The 17,882-nt window shown below is 35.2% G+C and overlaps 1 protein-coding gene across 6 annotated transcripts in view; it reads left to right on the top strand.

Annotated features, from left to right (window-relative positions):
- Positions 1-17,882, top strand: part of casp3b (caspase 3, apoptosis-related cysteine peptidase b) — a 33,688-nt gene that overhangs the window by 10,283 nt on the left and 5,523 nt on the right. For 2 of the 6 annotated variants that reach the window (XM_073921525.1, XM_005173076.6), the window contains exons 2-3: positions 7,655-7,721; positions 14,845-14,990. In XM_073921525.1, the coding sequence (XP_073777626.1) occupies positions 7,655-7,721; positions 14,845-14,990 (213 nt within the window). Of the gene's footprint in view, positions 1-719; positions 838-1,095; positions 1,161-5,170; positions 5,353-7,185; positions 7,205-7,654; positions 7,722-14,844; positions 14,991-17,882 lie in introns of those variants that run through there. The other 4 variants (XM_073921526.1, NM_001048066.2, XM_068213229.2 and 1 more) reach the window with 4 other exon arrangements.

Genomic DNA, 17,882 nt, shown 5'->3' with positions numbered 1-17,882 from the left:
AAGCTTCTGTAGCCAAAACAAATTCCTTGTGTGTGTGAAGCACACTTGGCAATAAAACTGATTCTGATTCTGATTAATCAGGTTTTTTTTGTTAATTTACAGCTGTAAATTGCATTGTGGCACCTTGGTCTTTGCTCTATTTACGTTTGATGTTGAAAATTCAACTCTACAGTTTACCAAAGTGAGTTTAATTGACATTTTAGTAGTTTGATAGTTTAATATATATATATATTATATAGAGAAATAAGTCTGGAAAATGTATTGGCAGATTTTTGTAAACTTTAAACTACCAAAAATGTTATAAAACCAATTTTCCCCAAACTTTTCAAGGTTAAACGTTGTTGGAGGAAAGATCAGGGTCCCATAATGCAATTCAAAAGCATACATAAATTAGGAAAAATAAAAACATGAATCACAAAAAATGGAAAACTGTTAATTTACAGAGATTTTTAGAGTATTTTTGTTTGTATTGCTGCTTTTCCCCCCAAACATTCTTCACAATATCTCCATTAAGGATGAGGAAATTTTCATTTCTGGGTGAACTGTCCCTTTATCAACACGGAGAGCCTGAATATAACATTAATAAAGTAACTTTAATAGTTCACTCTGATGTTAAATATATCACGTTTTCTCCTACTGTTAGGTGTTTAGATTTTAAAACTTTCCGTCTATTTTTTTTCCCCTTCTAATGATGATTTTGCACTTTTTTGGTGTCAAAGGTTTTCCTGTTTGTGTGTGCAAATGGGCCAGACGACAAGCTGTTAATAATAATATAACCACTACCTCCATAAATCACTCAGCTAATCAGCCAAACATATGACATGCGGTTTATTACAGGTAGGCATACAGATGTGGTTAACAAAACCAAACCAATTATGAGAATGGGGAATTTAATGCTATAACCTATTAAAGGGGAGCTATTATGCAAAAATCACTTTAATAAAGGGTTTAAATACAGTTGTGTGGCAGCAGTATGTAAATATAACCAGCTTCTAATGGTAAAAATATAATAATGTATTTTTGTATAATCACACTTGATAGTAACAGTCTGCCGAGACACTTTGATTGACATTCTTCTTTTGTGCGTGTCATCAGAGGGGGAAAGCCCCACTAACAGACATCTGAGCAGAACGGCCAAACTGGTTTGAGCTGATTGAAAGGTAACATGACTTGCATACCTTTTACAACTGCGGCCTGCAAAAGAAAATCTGTGAAAGCACAACACGTCATGACTTCTAATTCTTAGGAAGTACTATAGCAATACTATAGCAAAGTACTTAAATAATCTGTAGTGTTGTGGTGGTAAAACAACAATTATAGTAATATAAACAAATACACAAAGCTTTTTACAACTATAGCTGGCCAGTAGCCAAAGGGGGTTCGGGTGGTTTGAAAGTACTACATTCTCAATTGACCTATTTTGTCTGCTATATCATCATAAATTGTGGAAATAACCCATCAAAGGTTTTAAGAAAACGCACAATAACATAAGTGAAGTCAACTTTCACTGTGTTAAAAAAACATTTTACTAAGTAGCCTAACTTTTATTTAAAATCCTGAACCTTATTCTTGAGAGTGAAAAATTACCAGTGAAGAAGTCCGAAGCATCAAAAGCAGCCTATTAAAGTTCATTTTAATACTAATTAGGCTGTGTATAAAAATCAAAAAGTTCTCAGGGGTAGCTTTAAAAATGTGTCGGTGCTCTTTGTGTTAGGGATTCATCAATATAAACATCAAAATCAGGCACTCAAAAATAGTAGAAAAAATAATAAAAAGCCTTTATTGACATGGCTGTTCTTTAAAACCGCAGCTTCATCAGGTTACATTGATGAAGTCAAGTGTTATCAAAACGTTTAGGTGCAGTTTTAAGAAATAGCCGTGGTAGGCTAAGTTGACCGAAGTGTTTGAGTGTGAATGAGTGTGTGTGGATGTTTCCCAGTGATGATTTGCTGCTGAAAGGGCATCCGCTGTGTAAAACATATGCTGGATTAGTTGGTGGTTCATTCCGCTGTGGCGACCCCAGATTAATAAAGGGAATAAGCCAAAAATAAAATTAATTAATTAATTAATTTTGGATATATGTAACCCCGCCGGTCCTACACCGCCCACTCCGCTCCGAGCTGGGATCGAACCAGCAACCTTGCGCATGGGAGTTGGTTGCTCTAACAAGGAGGCTAAAGATCATAGCCTCTAGTGTTTGTCGCTAGAGTAACTTTAGAGGTCAGTGGAGTGAGGTTTACCTGCACAGCACACACTAGCTGGCCTCCACCCCACTAATCCTCACTCCTATCCGGGTCACGGCATCAATGTAACCCCGCCGGTCCTACACCGCCCAACCCGCTATGAGCTAGGATTGAACCGGCATCCTTCCGCATGGGAGTCGGTAGGTCTAACAAGGAGGCTAAAGACCATGAACTCTAGCGTCTGTCGCTAGAGTACCTTAGAGGTCAGAGGAGTGAGGCTTACCCGCACAGCACACACTAGCTGGTCTCCGTTACATATGCACTGCACCATATATAAAATGTCTTAATTTTGGAAATTTTATCCCAGAGCCAAATGCTTTTGCACAATTTTTCTTCTTCTGTATCTTGACAGGTTAGTACACATGCTCCTAGTTTATCTACTCACTCTGTGAGATGGGTCTAAATATAAGGAAAGCAACTGAAGATCATGCAGTTCATGACGCGCGTCAACCACATGGTGGCGCTGGAGTTTGAATCCTCTTCCAATCTTCCAGGGTTGATGACAAGAAACAGATCAAATGCGTCTATGCTAACCATCTTTTCACTTCAGTTCAGTTTAAAATGGTAAATGATGTAGGCTATATCAATCAAAATAAAATTCCCGAGATTAAAATTTGATATTGAAGATGACTCTTTTCAGTTTTGTGAGCATATTTCTTCAGTTCAATTCACTCAGATTTGTTTTGGGCTCATGTACTACAGAACATCTATATCAATAGTCATATCTCAAACAAATAAACCCTTTTGACAAGATAAATATGGTGTAAAATTGCCTTATTTCATTTACCAAACAGATTTTAATAGGTGTAGTTAATGATAATAACTCTGACTTGTCGAGGACAAACACTAGATTACCTTTATTTACACCAAATTTTCAGAAATAAAGGTACAAAAGCTGTCACTGGGGTAAATTGTTATACCTAAACAGTCCTTATTAGTACCTCAAATTACAGTATGTCTCTTTATGATATTAATGGAGCTATATTTTAGATACAAAAATGGACCTTTTAAAACAGTGACAGCATTTGTAGCTTTATTTCAGAGATTAGTTAGGCCTATACAGTCTTTTTATTTAGTAGTTTTTTTATATAGAAAATAAAGTAATACATGATTGCTACATGCTTAAACAATATTAAACACATTTAAATGACTAAATGTAAATGTAATATAAAGGCTACTGCAGAAGCATAACATATGGAAGACAAAACTTGCTAAAAAAATAAATAAGTAAAATGAATGAATGAATGAATGATTAAATCCACAAATTCCTGATGATTGACAGACACCCTCAACCCACCCAGCATGTTGATCTAAGGAAAAGCAAATAAAAAAGTAAATACTACTTTTAGGTTAGCATTTTCTTTTTCCCCCAACATCCCTCTATTTTTTTTTTATTATTTAATTATTCTGTGGAATTAATCTATTTATTTGCATGTTTATTTATTTATTGTTTTATTTATACAAAATTTATGGTTGTATTTATTTGTATAAATATTTTTTGTTTATTGTTTTATTTATGCAGTAATTTGTGGATTTACTAATTAATTAAATTATTTATTTGCTTATCTATTTTATCTATATCTATTTATTGTTTTATTAAGGCAGGATTTTATGAATTAATTTACTTATCTATTAATTTATTTGCATATTTATTTGTTTATTATGTTATTTATCCAGGAATGTGTGCATTGTTTTACAAATCTATTTATTTATTTGCATATTTATTTATGTTTTATTTATACAGAAATTTGTAGATTTACTGTTTATTTAATTTGTTTGCTTATTTATTTATCTATTGTTTTTTTGATGCAGGAATTTATACATTTATTTACTGATTTATTTATTTATTTATTTGGATATTTATAAATGTATTTTTGTTCATGCAGAAATGTTTGGATTGACTAATTAATTAATTTTAGTTTGTTTTTTGCATATGTATTGATTCATTGTTTATTTATGCAGTCATTTTTGGATTTACTAATTAGTTAATTAATTTATTTGCATATTTATTTATTGTTTTTTATGCACTTATTTTTGGATTTGCTAATTTATTCCTTTATTTGCATATTTATTAATTTATTGTTTATTTATGCAGTAATATTTTGATTTACTAATTAATTAATTAATTTTTTACATATTAATTTATTTTTTATTTATGCAGTAATTTCTGGATTCACTAATTAATTGATTTATTTGCATATTAATTTATTGTTTTATTTATGCAGTAATTTTTGGATTTACTAATTAATTAATTAATTTTCTTATTTATTTGTTTGTTTTATGCAGTAGTTTATGAATTTATTTACTTATTTATTCATTTATTTGCATATTTATTTATTTATTGTTTTATTTATGCAGGAATATGTGGATTTATTATTTATTTATTTATTTGCATATTTATTTATTGTTTTATTTATACAGGAATTTATGGATTTAACAATTAATTATTTAATAATTTTTATTTATTTATTAAATAATTTATTTTTATTTTATTTATTTTTATTTTTGCATATTTATTTATTGGTTCATTTATTCAGGAATTTGTGGATTTAAAAATTAATTAACTTATTTGCATATTTATTTATATATTGTTTTTGCAGGTTTCGTCCTCCATAATAACACTAGCAACATAAAATTTTGAAATGTTATATGCAAAATGGCAATGCAATATGTAAAATGTAAAAGGCCGATGCACATTATATAATTTCATTTTCATTTTTGCACCAAAATTTGCACGTCTTGGAAATGCACATACATTACCTTTTTGCATACTACATTTCAAAATGAGTTTTGTTACTGATATGATATGCGCATGCGTCGGTCTACATAGTACGTTTTAGGAATGTGGGCGGAGCGACAGCGTTGTCAAACGTTTGGTGCTCATTGGGAGGAGGAAGACGGATCTACGTGGAGTTTGTTTCATATTTATGAGTAGGCTTTCGGTATTGGAAGGATATAAAAATACTGAATGATATTTACGTGTTATAACGTTGTAGTCGAAGGATTCACTATACACAATACGACAATACAAACTTCTAAGGAGTATTTAAACAACACCAGAAGCAGGACTTTATTTTCTGACAGAACATAAATCATCTCACACACAGATGTAAGTTCATTACTTTATTAACATAACTTAATTAACCTGCATTTTTACTTTAGTTTTAATACACGTATTTTTTAATAAATGCGTTTAAAATACGAATTAATTAGTTCTCGATGTATTTGTGTTGTCTTAGATAAGATGACAGATTGTGAATGCTACAAAAGCGAACAATATGAATAATAATAACACTATTGATAAAAGAGTGTGGGTTGATTTTAAGGATGTTTTGTCTCATTTTGGAGTCTAATTAGCCTATATTGATATGGTAATATTATAATGAGACAGGCATATTATGAAAGTAGACGTCGTCATGGGCCTGTCTCAGCGAAGAAAAAGCTGACCTACTTTCATCTGTGAACTGTCAAAAATCTACGACAGATTTACAAAAACAAACTTTGGAGCAAATTTAGTTTATTAATTTAATGAATATACAGTTGAAGTCAGAATTATTAGCCCCCCTATGATTTAGTTTTCTTTTTTAAATATTTCCCAAATGATGTTTAACAGAGAAAGGAAATGTTCACAGTATATCGATAATGTTTTTTCTTCTGTAGAAAGTCTTATTTGTTTTATTTCAGCTAGAATAAAAGCAGTTCTTATTTATTTATTTATTTATTTATTTATTTTTCGTTATTTTAAGGTCAATATTAGCCCCTATTTTTTCGATAGTATACAGAACAAACCATCGTTATACAATAACTTGCCCAATAATTACCCTACCCTGTTTAGTTAACTTAATTAACCTAGTTAAGCCTTTAAATGTCGCTTTAAGCTGTGTAAAGTGTCTTAAAGATATCTAGTCAAATATTATTTACTGTCATCATGGCAAAGATAAAATAAATCAGTTATTAGAAATAAGTTAATAAAACTACTATGATTAGAAATGTGTTGAAAAAAATCTTCTCTGTTAAACAGAAGTTGGTGGAAAAAACAGGGGGGCTAATAATTCTGACTTCCAACTGTATATGGGAAGAACCATGTACACAAACAAAAATGATCCAATAAAAAAACTAACTTATTTTATTTGTCTAAAATTGATCTTAAGCATTATATTGAAACCCTAAAAGACATTAAAAGTGAAAAAAAAAACTCTGAAGATGTAAGCAATTTTGGACTTAATATTTATGCAAATTTCTTGTAATATATCCCCTGTAATTTTATGTATTTATTGTTTTTTATTCTCTATTAATTTGTTCTTTTGATGTGAATAAATGTAAGCACTCTATTCCTCAGTTTTTGTCTGCTGTTGCTCTTGTTATGCAATTAAAAAAACGATTTTCAAAAACAGATCTAATTTTTTTTTAATGTTCAATAAATTTTTTTTGCATTTGAACTTAGTACACAATTAATAAAAAACATTTGTTTTTGCAAATGAGCTCTAAAACTTTTAAAATTTCATATTTTCTCTCAGTATTAGTTACATAATCATCTAAATCTAGAAAGAAGCAAATAAGTAGTTTTTTGGCTGTGTAATGAACTTTTTTCATGTGCGGTTGTTTTAAAATAATTTTTTTAAAGGGACAGTACTCTTTAAAAATGAAAATGGAAATCCTGCTATCATTTACCCACCCTTTACTTCCAAACCTGTCTGAGTTTCTGTCGAGCACAAAAGAAGATATTTCAAAAAAATTTAAAAATCTGTAACTTCCATAGTATTAGTTTTTCCTACACTAAAAAATGCTAGTTTCCTTAATTTGTTCAGCTGAATCAAATTAATCTTATGAGTCCATTGCACTTATATTATGTTAAACTGACTTAAAACAGCTTGCATAACTCATTGTTAACTGAACTAAAAACATGTGTTGACATGACTAATTGATTATATAATTATTTTTACAGTGTACAGAAGTCAAAGGTAAGCAATAGCAGAGCTTTCAGTTTTGGGTGAACTATCTCATTAAGGAAGTGTCTTGGAAGATGATTGTTTTGATGGCATGGGTAAATCCCTAACTATCATACGGTAGTCATCCTAAAGGAAACAAATCACATGTCATCAATTATTGAGCAAGATTGGCATATAAACAAACAACTCCATATAACCAAACCCTATAAGCGTGTGGTGTTTTGTGAGCTGGTGATGTGATTCATGTGATTTTTAAGATGATAGTAATACTCTGATGCAACACGAGGAAAGAAAAACACTTCTAGTAATTCAGCAGTTTACCAGAAATTAAATATTACGCTATTTACTCATGTCATATGTCTCGAAATGGCAAGAGAACATGAAACACAAAATGCTTGACAAGTAATATGTCATATTTATTTAAGTGTATTTTATCACATGTTTTTGTTCTGTGTGTTTTAGTGACCATGTCGGACGTGAAACCAAAGGGTGTAGACACTGTGGATGCCAGACAAAGCGATGCAAAAGAGTATGTGTGATTGATTCATTAAAAGACTCTTGTTAATTACAAGCATATCATGTGACGCAGTATTTAGGTTTTAGATTTGTGGCCTGCAGAAATGAACTGAATATGAAAAATGAAATGTAGTAATTTTGACAACATTTTTCGAAAAAACACATTTGTGTTTGCTTGTTTTTGATCAAGAAATCTTAGACCAATGTCATGCAAAACGCTGCAGATTTTTCATTCATTCATTTTCCTTCGGCTTAGTTTATTCATCAGGGGTCGCCACAGTGGAATGAACCACCAACTTATCCAGCATATGTTTTACGCAGCGGATGCCCCTCCAGCCACAACCCAACACTTAGGGTGCTTTCACACCTGTGAATCGATTCAGTTGTTCCGAAACAGGGATTAAAATGGTTACATTGTTGCTCTTTGCTCTTGGAGCGGTTCGCTTTCACATGGCAAAGTTTCTAAACGGACCAAAAGAGCTAAAACAAGTCACGTGTGAGTAAACTCTCCTCACATTGGTCAGAGTTTCATGGTTTATTTTGCAGAGTCCCGCTCAGCTGTCAGGAGAGGTAGTGGTTTGGTGGTGTTTGACAAGGTGCACGCGACGTGTCTGAAGAGCGAGGAGAGATGCGGTGGGGAGGGGTGAGAAGGATGTGCGACGTATCTGAGGACCGGGAGGGAGACGCGAGATTACCAGGAGATTATCACTCGTTTGCGGGCCTCCGGGAGACTCCCGAAACTTCCCGCCCTACTCATAATTCTCTCTTCATATAGCTGTATGCCTATTACATATCCATAAAACACTGTGATATATCCGCACTCGGACCGTATCGCTTTCTCACTGCAATCGATCCGCTCCAGAGTTTGCTTCAATCAAGCCGAGACCACCCCATTCAAGCGATCTCGGAGCGATTGATTTGGCGCGGATCCTAGCACGATTGCTGGTTTTACATATCCCAAACGAACTACGCTAACTGGGCAAACGAGACAGGTTCCGAAACAAGCGTAAGTGTGAAAGCACCCTAAGAAACACCCATACACACTTGCATTCACACTCATACACTACGGTCAATTACAATAGCAATAGCGTATTTATTTCACCTATACCACATGTCTTTGGACTGTGCGGGAAACCGGAGCACCCGTTGGAAACCCACACGAACACGGGGAGAACATGCAAACTCCACACAAAAATGCCAACTTCACAAGCCGGGCTCGAACCAACCGCCTTCTTGCTGTGAGGCGATCGTGCTACCCACTGCGCCACCATGACGCCCACATATTTTTTATTTACCAAAAAATACAAAACAACATAACAGAAAGGAACAGAATGAAAAAAAAAAATTAAATGTGATAAATGGACCTTTTAGAGGAAACACAATTGTTTTGTGTTGTCATGAGGCGCCATGTAGGATTTAAATCAAACCTTGCTTATCAGCACGCTTATAAAACACTTGCATATGCACCTATAAATTACGCGCATATACACTTATACTATTGGATGTTCAAAACAACATATATGAAACTTGCGCATGTACACATGAACTTGACGCATGCATACACTCACATACACATGCACATAGGGCTCTATTTTGACGATCCATGTGCAAAGCGCAGGGCGCAAACGCTTTCAGGGTGTGCCATAATCTGTTTTTGCTTATATAAGGACGGAAGAATCCGCTTTGCGCCAAGGCGCATGGTCTAAAAGGGTTGAGTTTATTTTCTTAATGAGTTATAAGTGTGTTTTGAGAATAAACCAATCAGAGTCTCATCTCCCATTCCCTTTAAGAGCCAGTTGCATCGCACCATAAGTGCATTTGCTATTTACAGCACGTAAAGTAAGTGTAAGTGGAAAAAATGAGCATTTCACTAGCAAGAAAACAGTTAAACAGAGCATCTACTGCAGGAGAATGAGAGATAAGGCATCTCATAATCTACTTTCACTTTCGCTCTTGGATAGGGAAACCTTTACGCACAGACATCCATTAGCCTATACATAATTAATTTCGTTTGTAAAGATTTGTTCCAAAACTATTTCTAAATTCAGTTCTAGTTTCCAGCAAACGAATAAATGAACAATAATAACGAAGTGTGTTCAAAAACCTGAGTTATATCCTAAAACACATGCTGTGCCTCATATGATCTAAAACCTGACAGGTGGACAAATCTAAGCTTGTTTTTAATAAAACAAATATAAATATGGATATAATAAATAATACTGCTAATAATAATAATATTATACAAAACTAATTGAATGAACTGAAAAAGCCTCCCGAGATGAAGAAAGTATGAAAGCAGTGGTTTTTAAATTTATGTAGGCTAGAAAATATTATGTTTGGTAATATTTTAATCCTTTATATTTATATCCTATATCTATTCTTATTATATCCTATATATATCCTTAATATTTTATCTCTTTTTCATATGTAAAGATATTTGCGTATTGCTCTACATCTTGTGTGTATTAAGCAGTGTGTTAGCGAGGCGCACTCTGAGCCAGACAATAGACCGGCTTTGTTCTGGTCTAAAGAACAGACTATTATAGTTTCTCAAAATAGCAACGCGCCAAAACACGCCTGCTTTTTTAGACCAGAACGCCTATGGGCGCACATATGAGCGCAAATGCATTTGCTATTTAAACAGCGTGGAGTAACACCTCAAAACGACTCTTGCGCCAAGCTGAAACTAGCAAATAACAGTTGCGTCGCGCCTTACGCCACATTGCGCCGGGTGTATGATAGGGCCCATAAACTTGATCCTCTCATAAACACCCACCTCAACACACGCACATACAAATAAACTCGATCCTCACATAAACACTCACACTAACACACGCACATACAAATAAACTCGATCCTCACATAAACACCCACACTAACACACGCACATACATATAAACTCGATCCTCACATAAACACTCACACTAACACACGCACATACATATAAACTCGATCCTCACATAAACACTCACACTAACACACGCACATACATATAAACTCGATCCTCACATAAACACTCACACTAACACACGCACATACATATAAACTCGATCCTCACATAAACACTCACACTAACACGCGCACATTCATATAAACTCGATCCTCACATAAACACTCACACTAACACACGCACATACATATACACTCGATCCTCACATAAACACTCACACTAACACACGCACATTCATATAAACTCGATCCTCACATAAACACTCACACTAACACACGCACATACATATAAACTCGATCCTCACATAAACACCCACACTAACACACGCACATACATATAAACTCGATCCTCACATAAACACTCACACTAACACACGCACATACATATAAACTCGATCCTCACATAAACACCCACACTAACACACGCACATACATATAAACTCGATCCTCACATAAACACCCACACTAACACACGCACATACATATAAACTCGATCCTCACATAAACACTCACACTAACACATGCACATACATATAAACTCGATCCTCACATAAACACCCACACTAACACATGCACATACATATACACTCGATCCTCACATAAACACTCACACTAACACACGCACATACATATAAACTCGATCCTCACATAAACACCCACACTAACACACGCACATACATATAAACTCGATCCTCACATAAACACTCACACTAACACACGCACATACAAATAAACTCGATCCTCACATAAACACCCACACTAACACATGCACATACATATAAACTCGATCCTCACATAAACACTCACACTAACACACGCACATTCATATAAACTCGATCCTCACATAAACACTCACACTAACACACGCACATACATATAAACTCGATCCTCACATAAACACCCACACTAACACACGCACATACATATAAACTCGATCCTCACATAAACACTCACACTAACACACGCACATACATATAAACTCGATCCTCACATAAACACCCACACTAACACACGCACATACATATAAACTCGATCCTCACATAAACACCCACACTAACACACGCACATACATATAAACTCGATCCTCACATAAACACTCACACTAACACATGCACATACATATAAACTCGATCCTCACATAAACACCCACACTAACACATGCACATACATATACACTCGATCCTCACATAAACACTCACACTAACACACGCACATACATATAAACTCGATCCTCACATAAACACTCACACTAACACACGCACATACATATAAACTCGATCCTCACATAAACACCCACACTAACACACGCACATACATATAAACTCGATCCTCACATAAACACTCACACTAACACACGCACATACAAATAAACTCGATCCTCACATAAACACCCACACTAACACATGCACATACATATAAACTCGATCCTCACATAAACACCCACACTAACACACGCACATACATATAAACTCGATCCTCACATAAACACTCACACTAACACACGCACATACATATACACTCGATCCTCACATAAACACTCACACTAACACACGCACATTCATATAAACTCGATCCTCACATAAACACTCACACTAACACACGCACATACATATAAACTCGATCCTCACATAAACACCCACACTAACACACGCACATACATATAAACTCGATCCTCACATAAACACTCACACTAACACACGCACATACATATAAACTCGATCCTCACATAAACACCCACACTAACACACGCACATACATATAAACTCGATCCTCACATAAACACTCACACTAACACACGCACATACATATAAACTCGATCCTCACATAAACACCCACACTAACACACGCACATACATATAAACTCGATCCTCACATAAACACTCACACTAACACACGCACATACATATAAACTCGATCCTCACATAAACACTCACACTAACACACGCACATACATATACACTCGATCCTCACATAAACACTCACACTAACACACGCACATACATATAAACTCGATCCTCACATAAACACTCACACTAACACATGCACATACATATAAACTCGATCCTCACATAAACACTCACACTAACACATGCACATACATATAAACTCGATCCTCACATAAACACCCACACTAACACATGCACATACATATACACTCGATCCTCACATAAACACTCACACTAACACACGCACATACATATAAACTCGATCCTCACATAAACACTCACACTAACACACGCACATACATATAAACTCGATCCTCACATAAACACCCACACTAACACACGCACATACATATAAACTCAATCCTCACATAAACACTCACACTAACACACGCACATACAAATAAACTCGATCCTCACATAAACACCCACACTAACACATGCACATACATATAAACTCGATCCTCACATAAACACCCACACTAACACACGCACATACATATAAACTCGATCCTCACATAAACACTCACACTAACACACGCACATACATATACACTCGATCCTCACATAAACACTCACACTAACACACGCACATACATATAAACTCGATCCTCACATAAACACTCACACTAACACACGCACATACATATAAACTCGATCCTCACATAAACACTCACACTAACACACGCACATACATATAAACTCGATCCTCACATAAACACTCACACTAACACACGCACATACATATAAACTCGATCCTCACATAAACACCCACACTAACACATGCACATACATATAAACTCGATCCTCACATAAACACTCACACTAACACATGCACATACATATAAACTCGATCCTCACATAAACACCCACACTAACACATGCACATACATATAAACTCGATCCTCACATAAACACTCACACTAACACACGCACATTCATATAAACTCGATCCTCACATAAACACTCACACTAACACACGCACATACATATAAACTCGATCCTCACATAAACACTCACACTAACACACGCACATACATATAAACTCGATCCTCACATAAACACTCACACTAACACACGCACATACATATACACTCGATCCTCACATAAACACTCACACTAACACACGCACATACATATAAACTCGATCCTCACATAAACACTCACACTAACACACGCACATACATATACACTCGATCCTCACATAAACACTCACACTAACACATGCACATACATATAAACTCGATCCTCACATAAACACTCACACTAACACACGCACATACATATAAACTCGATCCTCACATAAACACTCACACTAACACACGCACATACATATAAACTCGATCCTCACATAAACACTCACACTAACACACGCACATACATATAAACTCGATCCTCACATAAACACTCACACTAACACACGCACATACATATAAACTCGATCCTCACATAAACACTCACACTAACACGCGCACATACATATAAACTCGATCCTCACATAAACACTCACACTAACACACGCACATACATATACACTCGATCCTCACATAAACACTCACACTAACACACGCACATACATATACACTCGATCCTCACATAAACACTCACACTAACACACGCACATACATATTAACTCGATCTCTGTGTCGATCTCTATATGTTGTTTTGAACATCCAGTAGTATAGGTATATATGCAAGTAATTTATAGGTGTATATGCAAGTGTTTTATGTATGTGTTGACAGGCAAAGTTAGATTTAAATTCTACACGGCGTCTCATATGTTGTTGCTGTTTCATTTAAGACTTTTATTTAAAGAAGTTCATATGGAGTCATGACAAGTTGACATCAAGCGTATGCCTCTCATTACCACCTGCCATCAGAAACATTGACTCCCTCACACTATTCAAATCAAGACTCAAAACCCACTTATTTAAGATGGCTTTTAATACTTAATTTTATCTGCACTATTGTTGTGTATATTTTATTATTTCTCTTGTTGTTTTATTGCTCTTGTTTGTACGGTGTCCTTGAGTTGCTATAAAGGCGCCTTTAAATAAAATGTATTATTATTATTATCAAATAACTTTTATTCAAAATGCATGTCGGGTAGTTGTTGTGTCACGCTCTGTGTTTATACGAATAAAGGCATTTATTACTATTCACGTTTTTGTATGTTGTTTATGTCATATAAAGTTATAAATGGGTCATTAATTATTACATTTTTCATCAATTTTGTTAATGCAGGAGTTCGAGTGTCACAGATCCTGGACTCGTTCAGATGGATGCCAAATCACATTCTGATGATAATGTAGATTATCAATACAAAACCAACTACCCCAATCTAGGACAATGTCTCATCATCAACAACAAGAATTTCCACAAAAGAACAGGTACATTGATATATAACACTGTGCTCATTATATAAGCAAAAAGAGCAAACATTTTAAGAGAGACCAATTTTACTTTTATATTTTCCATTTGGGTTAAATTTTTCTTCTGTGCACCTTAAAGTGGAGAGTTGTGCCAAATTTACATCTACTTACTAATTACTCAACAAAGGTGACGTGGTGGCGCAGTAGGTAGTGCTGTCGCCTCACAGCAAGAAGGTCGCTGGTTCGAGCCTCGGCTGGGTCAGTTGGCATTTCTGTGTGGTGTTTGCATATTCTCCCCGTGTTCGCGTGGGCTTCCTCCAGGTGCTCCGGTTTCAAGCTAAATTTTCCGTCGTGTATGTGTGTAAATGGATGTTTCCCAGAGATGGGTTGCGGCTGGAAGGGCATCCGCTGTGTAAAAACGTTCAGGATAAGTTGGCGGTTCATTCAGCTGTGGCAACCCCAGATTAATAAAGGGACTAAGCCGAAAAGAAAATGAATGAATGAATAATTACTCGCCCACAAATTGCTTCCAAACCTTTACGATTTTCTGTCTTCTGTTGATGTTTTGAAGAATTCCGGAAACCGGTAACCATTGACCTCCATAGTAGAAAAACAAGTACTATGTAAGTCAATGGTTACAGATTTTTATCATTTTTCAAAATGGCTTCATTGTGTTTAACAGAAACTCAAATAGATTTGAAACAAATGGAGGGTGAGTAAATGATGGCAGTTACATAGCTAAAAACATCCACTTACATAGCTAAAAAACAACTTGTTTGCTTCTTTCTAGATTTAGATGATTATGTAACTATAATGCTCAGAGCAAATGGGAATTTTAGAAAAGTAAGAGTTAATTTACAAAAGCAAATAACGTTGCTTTTTAAACCCTTGGTGCACCTTATGCCTGGTTCACACTAAAGGATTTTAAGCCTGATTTGAGCCCGATTTGGAAGTTAACGAGCTCGCCGACAGATCGGGCTGTGATCGGGAAGAAATCTGCGGGTGCTCGGCGCTCGCCGCTCTTTATGTGTGAACTACTGAACAACGCATCAACGAGGCTCGCTGACGCATCGCAGACGGAAATCCAACATTCAGCATGCTAAATATTCCAGAGCAGTCGGCCGACTCAACCCCACATGTGGTCAGATGTAGTGACGAGCTGCAGCCAATGAGAGAGCATATCAGCATGAGTCGCGTGCCTGTGTGTTCAGGAGCTCAGCAGAAACATCTGTGATTGGTCAGAATGGGCATCGGTGCACTCACTTCATTCTGCGTTAGCACAGACATGAGAGTAGGCTATATTAACAGTGGAACTAGAATTCTGTAACTATTAGAATTACCATACTGCTCATTCTGACCGTTCTCATATAAAACGCCATACTGTCACAACATATTTACATTCAAAGCTATTTTTGAGATATTAAAATTAAGCTTTGAATGTCTGGCATCATATTTAATGACACCATTACCCTAAAATATCATCTTTTTTTGGTAATACAGCCTATAAATATGTAGTTAAGATACTAAAACACTTAAAGGTCTTGGCTTTCATTTTCACTTTCAAACAGGAGCTATTTCACGGCATAGAATATGCTGTTTTGAAAGATATCTGAAGTAAATGGATGTTTTTGCCATCAGAAAGTTTTGTTTATGTTAGCAGGAAGTTGCTAGGCAAGAAAATGCACACATATTTAAAGTCACAGTGAAAAGTATCAGACATGCATGCAGTCATTTTGACCAATATGGTAATTTAAGGCAGAAATGCTCAGTTCTTTACTGTTTTGTAATAAAAAAAAATAACAATGTCAGAAAGAAATACACTGATAGTTAGAAAACGGCAGGGTGTTATAAATATGTTAGTTTTATTTCAAAGAGTTATAAAATTACAAAAATTAAAAACTCTCTGTGTATCTATACACTCGAGCCTTGCAGATGAGTGATTAATCCGCTGATAAATCAGCTGATTTGACGATGTTTTTAAATGCTTTCTTCAAAGCTTGAAACGCTGTCAGTGATGTAATCAGCACACAAGCAGCCAATAGTGTTCAGCTTTGTCTGACGACTCCTCCCTCAAAATTTCATTGGCTGTGGTTTGGTAGCTTGAATGAGCTGTTGGGGAATGAGTTGTTGTCAGATCATGTAGTGTGTGACCCCCCTCTTGTGGATCATTCACGGAGTGTTGCGTAGTGTGAACACCACAGAGATTAAAAGACACAAAGTCAAGTTATGTAGTGTGAACAGCACAGCGATCTGCTGATGTTTAAAATCCTGTAGTGTGAACTAGGCTTTAAAGGGGATAGTTTACCCAAACATGCAAATCTACTCACTTTTTAGTCCCCCACAAAGTGCTTCCAAACATTTAAGAGTTTCCTTCTTCTGTGAAACAGAAAAGAAGATGTTTTAAAGAATGCTGGAAACCGGTAACCATTGACCTCCATAGTAGGGAAAACAAATATTATGGAAGTCAATGGTTACAGGTCTGTTGGTGGGGTTCTCATGTTTACATTTTTAACTCTTTAACTTTACTTTAACTTGCCTTGATATAACCTAATTAAAATCAGAATGAGTTAAGTTCAAGAGTCAAAAAAAAAAAAAAAGTAAGTATGAGAACCCCACCAGCAGACCTGTAAGCATTGACTTCCGTAGTAGATCAAAAATACTATTGAAGTCAATGGTTACAGGGAGTTTTCCTCATATTTAAATTTTTTAAAACTCTTGAACTTAACTCATTCTTAATTTAATTGTTATGTTATATCACAAAAAGTTTAATAGCTAGAAAAATTAAATATGAGAACAAACCATCCCCCCTTAACAAACCAGTAACCATTGACCTCCATTGTAGATCAAAAAAACACTATAGAAGTCAATGGTTACTGGCATTTTTCTCATGTTTACACTTTTTTTTTTACT

Source organism: Danio rerio, chromosome 14 (genome assembly GCF_049306965.1).
Source record: "Danio rerio strain Tuebingen ecotype United States chromosome 14, GRCz12tu, whole genome shotgun sequence".
NCBI lineage: Eukaryota > Metazoa > Chordata > Actinopteri > Cypriniformes > Danionidae > Danio > Danio rerio.
This window is presented reverse-complemented; position numbering and strand designations above follow the sequence as displayed.